This window comes from Hypanus sabinus, chromosome 22 (genome assembly GCF_030144855.1).
Source record: "Hypanus sabinus isolate sHypSab1 chromosome 22, sHypSab1.hap1, whole genome shotgun sequence".
Lineage (NCBI taxonomy): Eukaryota > Metazoa > Chordata > Chondrichthyes > Myliobatiformes > Dasyatidae > Hypanus > Hypanus sabinus.
In genome coordinates this window covers 62,147,611-62,162,337 of record NC_082727.1, presented here as the reverse complement: position 1 = coordinate 62,162,337, position 14,727 = coordinate 62,147,611, and the positions used below count along the sequence as shown (strand labels likewise).

General features: G+C 39.0%; 1 protein-coding gene across 1 annotated transcript in view; it reads right to left on the bottom strand.

Moving 5' to 3' along the window:
* The window catches only part of atrnl1b (attractin-like 1b), a 1,024,737-nt gene that overhangs the window by 612,027 nt on the left and 397,983 nt on the right, over positions 1–14,727 (bottom strand). Inside the window, exon 21 of the mRNA XM_059947922.1 lies at positions 8,309–8,361. Within this exon, the coding sequence (XP_059803905.1) occupies positions 8,309–8,361 (53 nt within the window). The remainder of the gene's footprint in view (positions 1–8,308; positions 8,362–14,727) is intronic.

Sequence of the window (14,727 nt, the reverse complement as noted above, 5' to 3'; positions counted from 1 at the left end):
ATTGCCAATGGCTCACAGTCACATTACTCCAGCACTAACTCACAAAATAATTGAGGTAATTGAAAATCTTGAGTTTTTTTTCTTGTAAAGGATAAAATTCAGTAAAAAAAAGTGGATTGGCAATATTTCCAATGGGAAAAAAACAAGAACTCAGGCAAAGAGCCTTTTAAATAATCAAAATTAATTCTACATCATTTACACCTGAACTATTATTGTAATTGCTTGAAAAGTTTTCGGCATTATTAAGGTCATCTCAGGTATTACTCGTCACTATCTTTCCCCTGAAGTACTAATTATCTTGTATGAAACCTTGGTTTTTTGATCTTTCCATTTTCAATCAGCTTATGAAAAATAAGTACCATTCCACATTTACATAAATAGTAGCATGAAACGAATTATTTTTGAAACTTACTAAAAAAACTGGCCCATAATTTACTGGGAAAATAAGAGAGGCACACACAGAAAATTTATTAGCAAAATAATGAGCATTATCTGGATAGTTCAAAGGATCTGTTTCAGTACTATGACTCTAATCATTTTGAAATTTGTGTCAAAGACACACTGCAAGCTGCAGATCAACATAAATTTATGTTTGCTTCGTCTACCTTCAATCTCACTGCAAGTTTGAAGATATTGCCGAGTGGGAGTTTGATTCATTAAACACAACACTGAAAATTTGGGATGGAATTTAATGAAATAGCTCTCCTTCCATGCAAAATTTATACTGGCACATTCTCTAGCCCATAAAAACAGTTCAAATCATTTTCTATAGTGAACTATGCCTAAAACTAAATTATTTCTAGTGCTTTCGATTATCTTATTTTCTCTCTCTCCATCCATTTTTTATTTCCCTCTCTACAATCATTTCTATGTCTAATTTGATTTAAGTTCACCGTACTTCCTCTTCTTCAGTTCCACTGGTTACTTATCAAATTTCACTGCAGGATATCCATTTCATGCGATGTATCTCAATTATTTCTGAACATACCCAGCTAACACTCAGTGCTGCTGTTTTGGAATATGACATACTTAATATGTGACAACACAATGAAATTGCTTAAGATCCTGAAGTCATTGTGCATCTGAAACTCTACAGAATGGAACTCTGCTGCAATCTCAATGGCTCTCCACACAGCTTTGGACCACCTGGACAACACAAACACCTACTCAGGATGCTGTTCATCGACTATAGCTCAGCATTTAACACCATCATTCCAACAATCCTGATTGAGAAGTTGCAGAACCCGGGCCTCTGTACTTCCCTCTGTAATTGGATCCTTGACTTCCTAACTGGAACATCACAATCTGTGCAGATTGGCGATAACATTTCTTCCTCACTGACGATCAACACTGGTGCACCTCAGGGGTGTGTGTTTCTCCCACTGTTCTATTCTCTATAGACCCATGACTGTGTGGCTAGGCATAGCTCAAATACCATCTATAAATTTGTTGATGATACAACCATTGTTGGTAGAATCCCAGGTGGTGATGAGAGGGCGTACAGGAGTGAGGTATACAAACTAGTGGTGTGGTGCTGCAGCAACAACCTGGTACTCAACGTCAGTTAGACGAAAGAACTAATTGTGGACTTCTGGAAGAGTAAGATGAAGGAGCACATACCAATGCTCATAGAGGGGTCAGAAGTAGAGAGAGTGAACTTGCTTGTTCAGTTAACAATGCCGCTCCAACAGAGTTATGACCTAACTGCGCTAGAAGCAAAATGCATAAAAATAATAGGAAAATATTCAGGGAGAAAATTCCTTCTATTCCAGAAGAATATCGAGAGAAATCAGTTGGTGTAGACCTATTATTTTGTTCATTTAAATAACCTAATTGCACAGTAATTTTTTTTTCATTTTGTAAAACTTCATAAAATTTCAAGGCTTCAAAAATTTCAAAAAAAATCAAGAATCTCATGTCTCGTGGGTCTCACTGAATCATGCCTCATTGCATCACTGACACAGATTTTAACTGACAGCTTAATGTCTAAGGATACATGGTGTATCAGAAGGACAGGCAGGAAGGCAGAGGGGGTGGCGTTGCTCTGTTGGCAGAAAATGAAATCAAATCATTAGAAAGCGATGGCTTAGGATCAGGTGGTGTTGAATCACTGTGGAGAGAGCTAAGGAACTACAAGGGTAAAAAGACCCAAATGGGAGTAGTATACAGACCCCAAACAGTGGTAAGGATGCAGCTTAAAAATTACAGCGAGAGACAGAAAATGCATGCCTAAAAAGGCAATGTTACAATAGTCATAGAGGACTTCAATATGCAGGTAGATTGGGAAAATTAATGTTGGTACTGGATTACAGGAGGGGGAATTTCTAGAGCACCGATGAGATTAATCAGTTATTCTGGACTGGATGCAGTGCAATGAACTAGAATTGATTAGAAAGCTTAAGGTAAAAAGAACCCTAAGGGACATGTGATCATAATATGATCGCATTCACCCTGAAATTTGAGAAAGAGAAGCTAAAGTCAGATTTATCGGTATTATGGTGGAGTAAAGTACAAGTAAGGGAAACAAGTAAGGAAGTTATGGAACCTATGACAATTAAAGAGGTGGAAGTACGGGCGCTTTTAAGAAATTTAAAAGTAGATAAATCTCCAGGTCCTGACAGGATATTCCCCAGGACCTTGAGGGAAGTTTGTGTAGAGATAACAGGAGCTCTGACGGAAATCTTTCAGATGTCATTAGAAACGGGGATTGTGCCGGAGGATTGGCGTATTGCTCATGTGGTTCCATTGTTTAAAAAGGGTTCTAGAAGTAAGCCTAGCAATTATAGACCTGTCAGTTTGACATCAGTGGTGGGTAAATTAATGGAAAGTATTCTTAGAGATAGTATTTATAATTATCTGGTTAGACAGGATCTGATTAGGAATAGCCAGCATGGATTTGTGCGTGGAAGGTCATGTTTGACAAACCTTATTGAATTTTTTGAAGAAGTTATGAGGAATGTTGACGAGGGTAAGGCAGTGGATGTAGTCTATATGGACTTCAGCAAGGCCTTTGACAAAGTTCCACATGGAAGGTTAGTTAAGAAGGTTCAGTCATTAGATATTAATGCTGGAGTAATAAAATGGATTCAACAGTGGCTAGATGGGAGATGCCAGAGAGTAGTGGTGGATAATTGTTTATCGGGATGGAGGCCGGTGACTAGCGGGGTGCCTCAGGGATCTGTTTTGGGCCCAATGCTGTTTGTAATATACATAAATGATCTGAATGATGGGGTGGTAATTGAATTATAGGAAAGATATCAATAAATTAGAGAGAGTGCAGAGACGATTTACTAGGAGGTTACCTGGGTTTCAGCACTTAAGTTACAGAGAAAGGTTGAACAAGTTAGGTCTCTATTCATTGGAGCGTAGAAGGTTGAGGGGGGATTTGATCGAGGTATTTAAAATTTTGAGAGGGATGGATAGAGTTGACATGAATAGGCTGTTTCCATTGAGAGTAGGGGAGATTCAAATGAGAGGACATGATTTGAGAGTTAGGGGGCAAAAGTTTAAAGGAAACACGAGGGGGTGTTTCTTTACTCAGAGAGTGATAGCTGTGTGGAATGAGCTTCCTGTAGAAGTAGTAGAGGCCAGCTCATTTGTGTCATTTAAGGTAAAATTGGATAGGTATATGGACAGGAAAGGAGTGGAGGGTTATGGGCTGAGTGCGGGTAGGTGGGACTAGGTGAGATTAAGGGTTCAGCACGGACTAGGAGGGCCAAGATGGCCTGTTTCCGTGCTGTGATTGTCATATGGTTATATGGTTATATGGTCATAAAGTGAAATACAGAAGCATGAGAGAGGAGTTGGCCAAATTTACTTGGAAGGGAACTCTGGCAGGGATGATGGCAGAGCAGCAATGGCTGGAATGTCTGGAAGCAATTTGGAAGACACAGGTTATATACATCCTAAAGAAGAAGTATTCTGAACAAAATATGACACAACTGTGGCTAATAACAGAAGTCAAAGCCAACATAAAAGTCAATGAGGGCAAATATTAGAGCAAAATTTAGTGTGAAGTTAGGGGATTGGGAAGCTTTTAAAAACCAACAGAAGGCAACTAAAAAAGTCATTAAGAATGTAAAGATGGAATATGAAAGTAAGCTAGCCAATAATATTAAAGAGGATACCAAAAGTTTCTTCAGATGCATGAAGCATAAAAGAGAGGCGAGCGTGGATATTGGACCACTGGAAACCAGCGCTGGAGAAGTAGGAATGTGGGACAAGGAATTGACGGATGAACTGAATAAATATTTTGCATTAGTCTACACTGTGGAAGACACTAACAGTATGGTGGAAGTTCCAGGTGTCGGGGGACATGAAGTGTGTTAAGTTAACATAACTAGAGAGAAGGTTTTTGGGAAACTGAAAGGTCTGATGGTAGGTAAGACACCTGTACACCCCGGAGTTCTGGAAGAGGTGGCTGAAGAGAACACGTAGGCATTAGTAATGATCATTCAAGAATCACTAGACTCTGGAATGGTTCCAGAAGACTGGAAAATTGCAAATGTCACTCTATTCTTCAGGAAGGGAGAGAGGCAGAAGAAAGGCAATTATTAGCCCTTTAGTCTGACCTCAGTAGAGCCTATGCAGAAGTGAAAATCAGGGCTACGACATAGGCTATGGCGTAGCCCATAGGCACAAGTATAAATCAGCCTTTAGTCAGCAGGTTTCCTCAAGGGAAAATCTTACCTGACATATATGTTGGAATTCTGTGAAGAAATAACAAAAAATACAATAACGTAGTGTAGTGTACTTGGAGTTTCATAAGGTCTTTGACAAGGTGTCACACATGAGGCTGCTTAACAAGCTATGAGACCATAGTATTACAAGAAAGATCCTAGCATGGATAAAGCAATGGCTAATTGGCAGGAGGCAAAGAGTGGGAATAAAGGGAGCCTTTTCTGGCTGGCTACTGTGACTAGTGGTGTTCCACAGAGGTCTGCATTGGGACTGAATCATTTTACATTATATGTCAATGATTTAGATGATGAAATTGATGGCTTTGGTGCCAAGTTTGCAAACAACATGAAGTTAGATGGAGGGGCAGGTGGTTTTGAGGAAGTAGAGTGTTACGTACTCGAGACACATGACAGTGGTACCCTTGTCACATGACTGGGGTTGAAGCTATACTGGACTTGAGGTAATGGTCTTGTGATGGTGGAGTGATGTCATTTTCCCGCCAGTAGAGATCATGTGACAGGTTTTTTTTACAGGTTACAAAAGGAAGACCCCACCCTATGAGGGGGGCAGTTCGTGGCTGGATTCGCCAAGTTGACTTCATGCCACTGCGTGACTTAATGTGATGACACAGTTTAGTTGAAAGATGAAGTTTTATCTAATGCCTAAAGTTTCAAAGGTCATTGCCAGCAGTTTCTTTACAATACTGCTAGTTTGAGAATCAGTGGAGAGTGAAGATCGGAGTTCGGGAGTTAAAGATCGAGGAGAATCGATTTATGACGGTGAAACGGGTTCAACCTTATTTAACCCTTATTCGGAAAATAATTCGTTGACTGTTCTCGTGTTAATCTCTGCAGGATAGCAGAAGATTGAGGACAGTGTGATAAAGGAAAGGTCAGTGCCTTTAAGCTGTTTCGTTTTGTAAATTCTTCATGGGAGAAGTTCGACGTCAGGGATCGAAGCAAAACAATGTGAAAGAGAATTTAAATCGTCTTATAAAGACTCCTCTGAAATGGACCATGAGCATTTTGAACTTGTGGCAATCCTACTTAAAAGAACTGTTTTTGCAACATCGCTTTAAGAACTGTTTGAGCTGCATCGCTTTAAGAACTGTTTAAGCTGCCGCACAGCAGCTGATTTCCGGTTACGTTAGTGTTTGTTTACTTTTGGGGGGTTTGTTTTCAGTGTGTAATAAACTTGTTGTTTGTTATAAAAACCCTTGCAGAACTCATATATTTATTGTTGCCTGAATACGTAACAAGAGAGACTACAGAAGGACTTAGACAGATCAGGAAAATGGGCTGAGAAATGGCAGATGGAATACAGTATCAGGAAGTGTACGGTCATGCACTTTCTTCAAAGAAATGAAAGGTTTCACTATTTTTTAAATGGAGAGAAAATACAAAAAGCTGATGTGCAGAGGGACCTGGGGATCCATGTGCAGGATGTCCTAAAGGTTAGTTTGCAGCTTGAGTCTGTGATGAAGAAGACAAATGAAATGTTAACATTCATTTTGAGAGGACTAGCACATAAAAGCAAGGATGTCATGTTGAAACTTTATAAAGCACTGGTGAGGCCTCACTTGGAATATTGTGAGCAGGTTTGTGTCCCATATCTTAGAAAGGATGTGCTGAAACCAGAGAGGGTTCAAAGTAGATTCACTGAAATGATTCCAGGATTGAATGGCTTGTTGCTCAATAGCTCTAGGCCTGTATATTCACTAGAATTCAGGAGAATGATAGATGACCTTATTGAAATTTGTTGAATGTTGAAAAGCCTTGATACAGTGCATGTGGAGAGGATGTCTCCTGTGGTGGGAGAATCTAAGACGAGAGGATACAGTGTCAGAATAGAGGGGCATTCTTTTAGAATGAAGATGAGGAGGAATTTCTTTTGCCAGGGAGTGGTAAATCTGTAGAATTCTTTGCCACAAGCAGCTAAGGAGGCCAAGTCTTTATGAAGATTCAAGTCAGAGGTTGATAGATTCTTGATTGACCAGGAGATGAAGGGATATGGGGAAAAGTCAGAAGATTAGGGCTAAGAGGATAATTGGATCAGCCATGACAAAATGACAGAGAAGACTCAATGGGCCAAATGGCCTAGTTCTGTTCATATATCATATGGTCTTATGGTCTCAGTTGCTGTATTTCAATTGGCAAACACTGCTTTCTTTTCCACCGACCATCCGCAGCTGCCTGTCTCAATTTCCTTTGCAAGGCAGCAAAGAAGATAAGATGCATCAAGTGAACTCATATTAGTACCCTATATAACATGCTATAGCACTTTTCACTTAAATTACATAAAGTACTATGTAAGACACATTTTCCCTCTAAATCCACTTCATTAAGTTTTTATACCTGAATGATGAGTTAACTCTGCTAGGTTCCTTACTTAATCAACACTCCTTTACAAATGTTTGTGCATAATATCTATTTGGTCAAGTTTCTATGTGAGTTAATTTGAGCAAGATCTTCATTCTGTGGTAGTGGGTTGCAAGATTTTACTTCTGAAGATGACACCACATCTTCTTCAGAAATAATTAGCAATATTTATTTTTTGCCAAGTTTTTCAACATGCCAACATGGTCTTAGAATACCTTCCAATTTGAAACTGAAAAAATGATGACTGTGGTTGTTTGCTATTTGGTCTTTTTCTGATCACATTTTAGCTGGGGAACTATTGGGATTAGTTCCCTATTCTAAACTGGTGGTTTTTAATACTTTTGGCTTCTCTATTAGATCTCATCAAAACATTTGATTGTTCTTCCCAATTTGTTTCTCCAAGATGAAACTTAGCATTGCTGAAATTATCAATAATAAATCGTTGGCACAATTAAGGTATCTCAGCAAAGGAAATTTAAGGAATATTAAAATAATTGTCACAGTACTCCACCACACTGTGAATGGGTTTCATTAGTCTTCCTTGAGTATTAATCCATATGAACTATTTTCCTTGTATGTAGTCTTATATAAAAAATGAGAAAGCTGTTGCCAACAGTGACTGCATAAAATCAGGCAACTCACTGGAAAAATATTTTAAATATTTATTCCTAAATTAGAAAAAAAAAATTAATTGAAAGCCATATACACAAAATGCTGGAGAAACTCAGCAGATCAGGCAGCATCCTGCCCAAATGTTATACCTCCAGCATTTTATGTACTTTCCTTTGGATTTCCAGCATCTATAGAATTACTTGCATTTAAAATTAATTGAAATACTCAAAGTAACATATACACAGTTTGAACATTGGCTTCAACAAAATGAGCTGTAACCAGATATGCTGCCATATCTTCTCCTTATAATAAATTACTGCCAAAATACCATAATAATGTGAGATCATGTCCCATCCAATTTCAATAAAAGCACTCTGGGTTTATTTCCACCACTGATGCATTTGAAAAGCCCAGGAGGGAAATTTATTTTCCAAAAGTTGGATGGTGCTGTTAGAACTAACATTTTGAAGAAAGCCTGAAAGAAGAACCAGGTAGATATAATCTTGTGTGAAAAAAATTGTATTCCAATCAAGAAATACTCACCATTACACTTTGCTTCTCCCTTAAGCAATGATTAATGAGTACTTGTTTTGTTATATGACCCCCACCTAGCCCAGAAAAGCCTGAAAGACACTTACAATAGCAGGTTCCTTTGAGAGGGTTGCCAAGGTAACGGTTATCCGATTCACACCTATACGAAAAAAAGAAATCTCCTGAAAGTCATATGGTAGACTATATCAAATATTAACCATTAGATGAATAGCATATACAGAATCCAAACTTAAATCTATTTAAAAGTATTCACAATGGACCTTATATTTCATTCCTTATTTAGCTACCACAATTCTAATTAAATAAAATTTAATGCACAAAAACTTCTTTCTTCAAAATTAAAATTTCTTTGAATTTTAATTACAACTTGCAGATAAAAGACAGCTTGGCAAGGGTGGGGGGTGATGAATGTGAAAATAGTGCACCAGTTTAAAACTTACAGTATGTCTTTGAAAATAACTAACCGGAGATAAGAAAATATCATGCCGTTATTAATAAAAGTGACGTCAAGGAAACAAACACCAGACAATTCTAATGCTGCTTTTACAGTTAAAACAAAAAGTGATTTTAGGCAAGATTATTTGAGAAAATGTGTGACAATTGAATAAGGCTCTCTTTCAGTTGGCTCGTATTTAATTAGCTCCATACAGAAATCATTGCGGGAAAGGTGTGGGACAGGTGGCAGAGAAGGAGAGACAGAGCAGACACATCAAGCCCTGAGATACTGGGCAAGCTAATTTGTATTTCAAACAACTGGCTTATTGATCATTATAGAATATCTTTCTGATGCTTCCCATTCTCTCTCCTCTCCTTTCCCTTTTCCCAAAGCATGATTCCCTTCTCCCTGCCCTATTCCCACTCTTAGTTCACAATACAGACCCATATCAGAATCAGGTTTGTCATCATTCGCATACGTCATGAAACTTGTTTTTTTTGTGGCAGCAAAGGGCGGTATAGGTGGCGTCATGATAAGGTGCTGCTGGCTCTTGCTGACATAGTAGAGCGAGAGAGAGGCAAGAAGAGGATGACTGGCCCAGATTTGAGGAAGGCCAGCACCTTCATCAAAGTGGGAGCCCGGACCACGCCTTTCATATCCAAACAACCAAAGCCAAACCTGCTGCTAACAGCCAGGTCCTGGGAAATGAGGGTCGATGTGGGAAGGAGGCTGCAGTTCCCGGACAACCCTCCGCCCGGACATTGTATTGTGGTCAACTGAAGACCAGAAAATAATTCTGGTTGAGCTGATGGTGCCGTGTGAGGAGGGATGGGAAGAGGCCCATGAGAGACAGGCCTTGAAGTACCAGCCCTTAGTGCAGGAATGCAAAGACAAGGGATGGCAGGCATGGTTGTTCCCTGTGGAGATCGGCTGCAGAGGTTTCCCAGCCAAATCAGCATGGCAGTTGTTGTCAGCTCTGGGCCTGGACAAAAGAACAAGCAGCTCGTTGCATGGAATAAGAGGCAGAACGAGTCTCTTGTTGGATTTGGAGAAGGCGAGAGGAGGGAAGCTGGAAGCCAGGAGCAGACGGGCAGTGATTTGGCCATCACTTCCGGCACACCAACTGAAGAGTGTCGTGGTTAAGTGTCGAAACACTCTGTGAAAGTTGGGAACCATCTGATGACATCTGCTCCTGGCTGAAGGCTACAGTTACCTGATAAGATATCTGGAGAATGTGCCCTAACAGGTGTATGTAACAAGTGCAATACATCAAATTACTACAGTACGGTGCAGTAATCTTAGGTGTAAATATATATATATATATATATATATATATATATATATATATATATATGTGCCTAAGGCTTTTGCACAATACTGTAGTGTGGACCAGGCCCTTCCAGCCCTTGGAGGCATGCCTCCCAGCAACCCACGGATTTAACCTTAACTTAATCATGGACAATTTATGACCGATTAACCTACTAATTGGTCTAACTTTGGACTGTCAAGGAAACTGAAACATCTGGAGGAAACTCATGTGCTCACTGGAGGGAACCAACAAACTTGCTTAGATTCAACTTCAAACTCTGATGCTCCAAACTGTACCAGTGTTGCACTAACAACTACGCTACCAAGGCAACATCAGGCTGAGCAAGGGTGAAGAAAAGGAATTAAGCTGGCACAGGTACACCGTAATTTTATATCAGAAAATACAACCAATCCAACTTGCCTTTGATGATTGACCAAAGCTTACCAACGTTCTATAGTTATAGCTACTTCAGCCATTTTGGAAGCAACTGTGCTTTATGTAGAGCTCTAAAATTTTCATTCTTGTTATAATTACAACAAAATAACAGTGAAACCAAAGTAATATTCATTCCTTACTAGAGTTCACAGTGCATATCAGACAAACATTAATCTCTATATGAGGTCACGTTTCCACCTTCCTTTCCAGACCTGAAAAAGGATCTCTGCCCGAAACATCAAATGTTCATTCATTTTTATGGATGCTGCTTGACCTGCTGAGTTTCTCCAGTGTTTTGTGTGTGTTGCTCTGTTGTTTGAGTATGTGTTATGGACTATTTATGTGTAGGAAATTTGATGACACTTGGATATTCGGAGCTCAAAAGAGGGTCTATTAAGGTACCACCTGAATACATTCAGATATGCAGAAATGTATGGGATCAAGGAGTAACATTATGCAAATTCTGCTGAGACAAACCAAAATGGTTTTATTTTGTAAAAGTCTCACTTAAATTTAAGTGTTTAAAAGTTGTCCAAAAATTAGATGACAGTCATAAAGACAAGAATATTAGAAATCAAAGATGTCCATCTGAACCATATATGTAAAAGTAAATTTCACAATAAGCAGTAAGAAACAAAAAGTGAGCTTTGCAATGGTATAGTTTCTTTGAAGAACTTCCATCAAATTAAGTACTTAATTCATCGTGTTAATTCAAGTCATTGTGGTAATATTGGATTACAGGCAAAAAACAAGCTCCAAAATAAAACCAAAGTTTTTTTAAAATATAGTGACATTAATAAACATTGCTTTTATTCCTGAGGTCCTATGTGCATTTTCAGGAGCAGTGGGATCTTTAAGTTCATATCAAACTGCAAGAGTATTCAGCTTAACATTAATCCAAAATATAGCGTCACAAATAATTCAGTCCTCCCACAGCATTGCACTGTACTGTCAGCAGAGTTCAGTTTTCACTCTAGTCTATGGAATAGGATCTAAACCTGCTTCCTGATTCCAGAGGAGAGGAATTGCTTAGCTAAGGAAGGCAGATTTGTTCATGCATGGAGCAGCTTAGTAAACATGATATACCTGTCCCAACGTTGCCAGCAAAAGGAGAATTCTCAATAGATATAGACTAGGAAGCAGATTAAAGGAAAGGAATTTGATATTTTGCATGATAAAGATGGAGCAATGAGATTATTTTTTTGATGACAAAACATTTCATTGCCAAGGCTCTTTAATGATTTTTGGCAGTAAAGTTTGTGGCTGTTCTTTCTCTTGTGAGGCACTTTGTTGAGAAAGGAAATTTAACCTGAAGCTGATGTGAAAATGAGGTTTAAGTGGAGTCTAAATATTGTCCACTTACATGCACAATTGCAAATGTTACTAGGATTTAGACTCCTTTCAAGAAAAGAATATTGGAATATAGTCTCTCTATAGGTCACAAACCTTACTCAGAATCTATCTTCCTTCGGCATCGAAAAACTGCAATATTAGCAAATGAGCACAATAAATCACTTAGTGTAATTTCACCAAGTAGTCAGTCACTACTTGAGCTTGGAATTATATATCCCCTACTGCTCCAGTTACTATTTACCCTTTTCTCTTAATTCACTGATTGACAAGTTAAAACTATCCGAGACAGGGTTTGCTTTATGTGATGGGTTTGACAAATTTTGCTTGGAATAAAAATTGAGGCAGGAATTAATTAAGCTGTAAAAATCATGGTAAGCTTTTTATTAAGTTTTGCAAGATAAATAAACAAAGGAACTAAGAGAATTGAATTTGGGTTAGCTAAAGCAGAGAAAATGGTACCTTGTCTTAATTCTAACATGCACTGTTGAATATTAGCAATCTGGACAGAGAGAAAAGAAGCCAACAAAGAGAATACCTTAAACCTACAGCCCTTAGCTTGACATAATCCTTCGGCTTTACACTTTGAAGGCCAGTAGCCTTGGAGAATAGATGGGAAAGTTTCCCAAAATTCTAAAGTCAGTGCAAATAGTGAGAAGCAAAAGCCAAAAGTAACTAACTGAATTGCTGATTCTTAAAAAAATACTATTCCCAAATTAGAAGTAGGTATGCAATTTCAGCATGCTTTTTCACAGCTTAAGCAGTTGTAGTTCAAGATTTTCAGCATGTCTGGCAAAACAATAATACAAAATTTCATTATAGTACTTCATTTCTTATTAATAGCAAGACCAAGGAGCTGATTATTGACTTTAGTTTCATTAGTTTAAAGGTAATTATCGAAAAGGATAGGTCTGGTCCTTGACTAAGATTCTAAATTGGAGAAAGGCCAATTTTGATGGTATCAGAAAGGATATGGTAAATGTGGATGGGATATGCTGTTTTAGGGCAAAGATCTATTTGGTAAGTGGGAGGCCTTTAAAAGTGAGATACTGGGAGAACAAAGCTGGTATGTGCCTGTTAGAATAAAAGGCAAGGATAATAGGTTTACTGAACCTTGGTTTTTGAGATTGTGACCCTGCTTAAGGAAAAAATGAGGTGCACTGTAGGAATAGGCAGGTAGAAACAAATGAGGTGCTTGAGGAGTATAAGAAATGCAAGAGAACACTTAATAAACAAACGGGGGGCTAAAAGAAGGCATGAGGTTGCTCTGGCAGACAAGTTGAAGGAAAATTGTAAGGGCTGCTATAGATATATTAAGAGCAGAAGAATTGCAAGGGACAAAATTGGTCCTTTGAAAGATCAGAGTGGTAATCTTTGCCAAAAGAGATGGGGGAGATCTTAAACGGATTTTTTTTTCATCTGTATTTACTCGGGAAATGGACACAGAGTCTATAGAAGTGAGGCAAAGCAGCAGCAAGATCATTGACCCGATACAGATTACAGAGGAGGAGGTGTTTGCTGCCGAGGCAAATTAGGGTGGGCCCGACAAGGTGTTCCCTCAGCCCCTGTGGAAGGCAAGTGCAGAAATTGCAGGGGCCATAGCAGAGACATTTAAATCATCTTTGGTGACAGTTGAGGTACTGGAGGATTGGAAGATAGCTAATATTCTTACATTATTTAAGAAGGGCTCTAAGAATAAACCCCGGAAATCATAGGCCAGTGAGCCTGACATCAGCTGTGGGAAAGTTATTGGAAGGTATTCTAAGGGGCTGGATATATAAGTATTTGGATAGACAGGGATTGATTAGGGATAGTCAACATGGCTTTGTGCATAGTAGGTTGCAACTAACCAAACGCAAGAGTTTTTTGAGAATGTTGACAGGAAAATTCATGAAGACGGGACAGTGGATGTTGTCTACATGGACTTCAGCAAGGCAGTTAACAAGGTCCTACATGAGAGGCTGATCAAGAAGGTTCAGTCACTTGGCATTCAAGATGAGGCAGTAAATTGGATTAGACATTAGATTTGTGGGAGAAACCAATGACTGGTAGTAGATGGATGGTTCTCCGACTGGAGGTCTGCTGATGTTGTTTCTCATCTATATGAACAATCTGGATGATAATATTGTTAACTGGATTAGCAAATTGCAGATGACACCAAGATCGGGGGTGCAGTGGTTAGCAAGGAAGACTATCAAAGCTTGCAGTGGGATCTGGACCATTTGGAAATGACAGATGTTTCAAGCAAATTAGTGCCAGCTGTTCTACTTTGGGAGGACCAACCAGAATAGTGAACAGTAGGGTGCTGAGGAGTGCAGTAGAACAAATGGATTTGGGAGTACAGGTTCATAATTCATTGAAAGTGGCATCACAGATAGATAGGGTTGTTAAGAAAGCTTTTGGCCCATTGCCTTTATAGATCAAAGTACTGAGTAGGAATGTTATGCTGAAATTGTTTAAGACATTTGTGATACCTAATTTGAAGTATTGAGTGCAGTTTTGGTCACCTACCTACAGAAAAGATGTAAATAAGATTGAAAGAGCACAGAGAAAATTTGCAAGGCTGTTGCTAGGACTGGAGGACCTGAGAATAAGATTGAATAGGTTACAACTCTATCCCCCAGAATTTCGAAGATTGAGGAGGGCTTTTGATAGAAATATACAAGACCATATGGGGTATAGATAAGGTAAATGCAGAGATTGGGTAAGACTACAACTAGAAGTCATGGGTTAAGGGTATTACACCTGTGCCCCCCCACCTCCTTTTTGAGAATCGCAAGATCGCTATTAAGTCAGGTCAGGAGACCCAGGAAATGAGAGAGAGATGTTTGGAATGTCCTGGCCCCAGCGATACAAAGCCACGGAACAGGTCACTGTCTCTTGGAGACGGAATTGTGTATTGAATACTGTACTTCACAGAAGCCCTCAGGCAACGTGGGCTGGTTGGGGGATGGCATCATTCCACCCTGAGTGAC